General features: G+C 58.3%; 1 protein-coding gene across 1 annotated transcript; it reads right to left on the bottom strand.

Moving 5' to 3' along the window:
- Window positions 1-1993: 1993 nt before the first annotated feature.
- On the bottom strand, window positions 1994-3541 carry LOC308526384 (F-box only protein 31-like; the record flags this gene model as incomplete). Its single annotated transcript, XM_081101513.1, is given in 4 exon segments — window positions 1994-2617; window positions 2623-2742; window positions 2744-3418; window positions 3485-3541. Coding segments are annotated over 4 exon segments (1476 nt in total).
- Window positions 3542-4088: the final 547 nt, after the last annotated feature.

The raw sequence follows: 4088 nt of genomic DNA on the forward strand, positions 1-4088 counted from the left end.
GGCAGCAGCCCCTGGCGCCGGAGAGCCAGCCTGGCTGTGGCTTCTCCCTCACCCAGGGAGCTGAGCCCTTGGCTCTGAATCTCCTGGGTCAGCCCACCCTCAGCCCAAGTCAGTAGGGTGTGATTCAGGGGCCATTTGGGACCGTTTCATTGCCATTCTACCCAAGGGGAACATGAAGGGCCTGGCAGCCTCAAAGTCAGGACATGAACTACAAGTAAGTAGATTCAGATTTCTCAGTGCCCGTGTGGACAGTCCCGGGAGCTTCCAGATGACAGCACGCTGACCCCAGAGGCTGTCTTAGATCTGTCCGTGGGGGATTGAAAGCTCTGGATGGCAGGAGCTTCTCCAGTGCTCACTCACCTGCATTATAACAGAGGCCTGGGCTGATTTCCTCCGTTCATGTCCTCCTCGGGCAGATGGGTGCAGTCTGCTCTCTGTCTCCCTGGGCAGGGGCTGCTCAGTGACCTCTCCTCCCGAAGGACCTCACCCACAGGTGGCAAGTCCTCGACACAGGCGCCCCAGATCCGCTACCCCCCGCAGGCATACTGGTCAATTACCGTGCCTCCCACTCCCCAGATGAGCCACCCAGACCCCCCCCCCCCCACTCTGACAGCTGGCCCGGACCATGCCATGTCTTTGCTGTCTCTGTGAGTCTCTGAAATCCTTGACTAGACAGTCAGGTTAGAACTCGGTAAAAAGTGGTTCCAGCAGTTCCACCGTCTGGAACTTCTGCTTTGGCCTCTCCACGGTCACCTGCCTTCTTCTTAAGCTCTGGATGGCTCCCCTACCGGCCCCCAGCTGAGCCAGCACAGGGGCCACAAACAACAGCGGCAGCACCTTGTGTACGACACCCAGCTGACCATCCCCGGCCCTCACACCTTGGCCTCGGGGTGTGGGGGTGGCCGTCTGGGCGGATGGTCCTCTCGGGGCCAGAGTCAGAGAGGGGAAGTGGAGGCCCTGGAAGCTGGGCTCTGACTCCACTTTGCTCTTCAGCCTGCACACGGATCACTGATTTGGAGGAGAATACCCATGCCCTCCGGGGCACAGTAAAGACACTGCAGGAGGAGAACCAGCAGCTCCGGAAAGAGGTAAAGGTGGGCGGTGTCCGGAATAGACGGGCAAGCCGGTGGCCAGGTGTCCCGTGGGGTGACAGGTTTGGGGTTTGCTCTCAAGCCAAGTTCACTCTGTGACCTGACTGTGGCACGGGCTGGGTCTTTGGCTCTGCAGCTGGAAGAGTTGGGGACCCAACTCACCCAGGACAAGGCCAACAGCCAAAAGGAAGAGCTGGAGGGAGAACTCCAGTCTAACATCGCCAACACCGTGAGGCCCTCCAGGGCCACGCAGGTAGGCCCTCCAGAGAGCATGTCCCCCTGGCGACCCCGCCTGCCCGAGGGAGCCTCCAGGATCACAGCCGTGTCCTGGTCATTGATCAGTGATTCCTGGGTGACCATATTCCCTTGCTCAGCTGCAGCTCAGACCAGCAATTCTCAGCCGCTGCCGGCCGCGGGGGCAGGTGTTGCCTCCCTGGGACACTGGCCATCTTGGTGGTGGTTGACAGGACTGAGGGGAGGAGGAGGGCGGTGCTGCTGGCTGTGTCCATTCGATGGTTGTTCCGTAAATATCAGGGTCAGTTGGCTGCTAGTGTTGTTCAGATATTCTGTATCCTGACTGCTGTTCTATGTACTTTTTCTTTTTCTTTTATTTTTAAAATGTTTTTATTGATTAAGTTATTATTTTTTTGTGTGATTAATCACTATGCTTTTATTATGTTCAATTTGTAACAATGAAATTGGGGGTCACCACAACATGAAGCACTGTATTAAAGGGTCGCAGCATTAGGAAGGTTGAGAACCACTGGTTTAAGGTTTATTTTGACCTCAAATGCTGGCCCCTACCTATCCTGGCCCTGTTCCGGGCTTGGGCAGGAGGCAACCAACTGATGTGTTTCTCTCACATCGATTCTTTCTTTCTTTCCCTCTCTCCCCCACTCTCTCTAAACATCAAATATCCTCTCGGGTGGTAAACGTGGTCGGGGGTGAATGTTCTTGAGCATCCCCAGGAAGGCCTGCGGGGATGCTGCCTCCACATTCTGGAAGGTGTTCTGGACTCTGCCAAACAGGATGAAGGATTTCTCCTCCAGATCGATGAACCCCAAGTGGTTCTCATCGAACAGGATGACGACTCCAGGGTAGCGCCAGTGTGAGGGACATACGGGAACAGTTTCCATGCCATAGAAACATATCCTGCAGGTCCGGGGGTAGTTCTGGTCCCTTGGGCTCAGGCCCACAGGCAGAACAAACGGGACAGGCTGCTCCTCTGCAGCTGCAGCCCCGGACTCCCCGACGCTGGCCTGGGCGGGGCTCTGCCAGCCATGGCCCTCGCTTTCCTTGGTCCTGTCTTCTTGCTGCTGCTGATGCTCCCGGAGCACCTGCTCCTCCATCTCCCGGACCACGCGGGAGAGCTCGTGGAAGTCACGGAAGATCTTGCCACCTCGCAGCTGGATGCGGCGCGTGAGGTGGATCTCTAATATGTGGAATGCGATTCCCGTGCTGTGTGTGAGCCTGGCACACTTCCCGTGGAAGCTGAGCATGAAAATCGTGAGGCCCAAGCGATCTGATCGCATTTGCCTTGGAAGAGGCCTGGCCTGATGAGGTGGTCCTGGTGGCTGGGTGGGAGGCAGAGGCGGCGGTAGGTCCAGCAGTGATGCCGCACTGTGACATTCCATATCAGCGCCCGCCGTCCCGAATTCCTCCCTAAGCCGCGTGGGTGAATCCCTTCGGTGGTCTCTCTTCTGGCACTGGCTGGTGAGCCTGTCCTTCCGAATCTGCAGGTGCCGGCTGTGGGGCCTGCGGTGGCGGCCTTCCATGCACTCCACCGTGGCTGATTTCCGCTCAGTCAGGCGGATTCGGAACGCGGGCTTGAATTGCATTGGGCCCTCCACATGGGTGTTAAGACCAGGCCTGTACGTCCAACCAGTAAGGCCTAAGCCGTCCACCGCTACATACAGCAGTGTTTTATAGAGCTCAATATCTCGCCCCCACAAACCCAAAATGTGTCTGTCTGGGTGGAACAGCTTCGCATAGACTTCTCGGTAAGACGTGCCTACTGCCTCCAGATTCTGCAAGGTTTCACAAACGCCAAACTCCTCCCGGCAGCTCCGTCTCCAGATGTTGTCTGTGTGCAGGGTGCGGCGGAATTTGGTGCAGACCTGGGCCAGGCTGGCCAGGTCGGTGATGGGGAGCGAGGCACAGATAACCACCAGCATCTCCACCCTCAGGTCCTGCAGCGAGCAGTGCGGGGGCAGCCTGGGGATCGCGATTCTTCCACTCCCCACCCAGCACCCCGCTGCGGCGTCCGCCTCCAGGTGCTTTTCTGCTGGGGCCCGCTTGCCCTCGGCCGCTGCCTTCTCAGCCGGGCCCTGGCTCTTCTGAGGACACCGCTTGCCCTGGGCCTTTGCCATCTCAGCCGGGCCCTGGCGCTCCTGAGGACACCCACATCCCCGCGAAGAGTCCAAGCCGCAGAGGCAAGCGCACTCCTCCATGCCTCCTTGCTTACCAGCCACCACAGTCAATGAAGTTATTACATATGTGTCCATATCCCCACATTGCCCCCTATTGGTGGGGGGAGGGAACTCATGCTCTCAGCCCCGTGTTGTCCGTGTCCATTGGTTAGGCCTATATGCTGGCATAGAAGTCCTTTGGTTGATCTCTATTTCCTTTTAAAAAAATAGGCTTTTACATGTGGTCACAGAGGGCAGCCAAGGAGCTGATCCAGAGAGCGGGCATCCTGTGCCCCTAAAGGTTCCGAGTGTGGAGAGGGCGCAGGGCTCCCGTAGCACCATGTGGGCCCGGCCAGCGCAGTTCCTTCAGTGCTGGGAGAGCCGCACTCAGCACTGCGGGTGCTGCCTGCCCCGAGGGTCCCTGCTCTTTTGGGGTCTGCACTTGCCCTGCTCTTGGCCCCTCAGTGCGTGTGGGGGTGCAGGGATACGGGGTCTGTTACTCCCCGGGGCCGGCACCCAGTGAGGCATCCTCACCTTTTCCCTCTGGGCAGGAGGATCCTTCTAGTCTGGGCCCCCAGAACCAACAGGG

This window comes from Myotis nattereri (assembly GCF_964212035.1).
Source record: "Myotis nattereri genome assembly, chromosome: 10".
Lineage (NCBI taxonomy): Eukaryota > Metazoa > Chordata > Mammalia > Chiroptera > Vespertilionidae > Myotis > Myotis nattereri.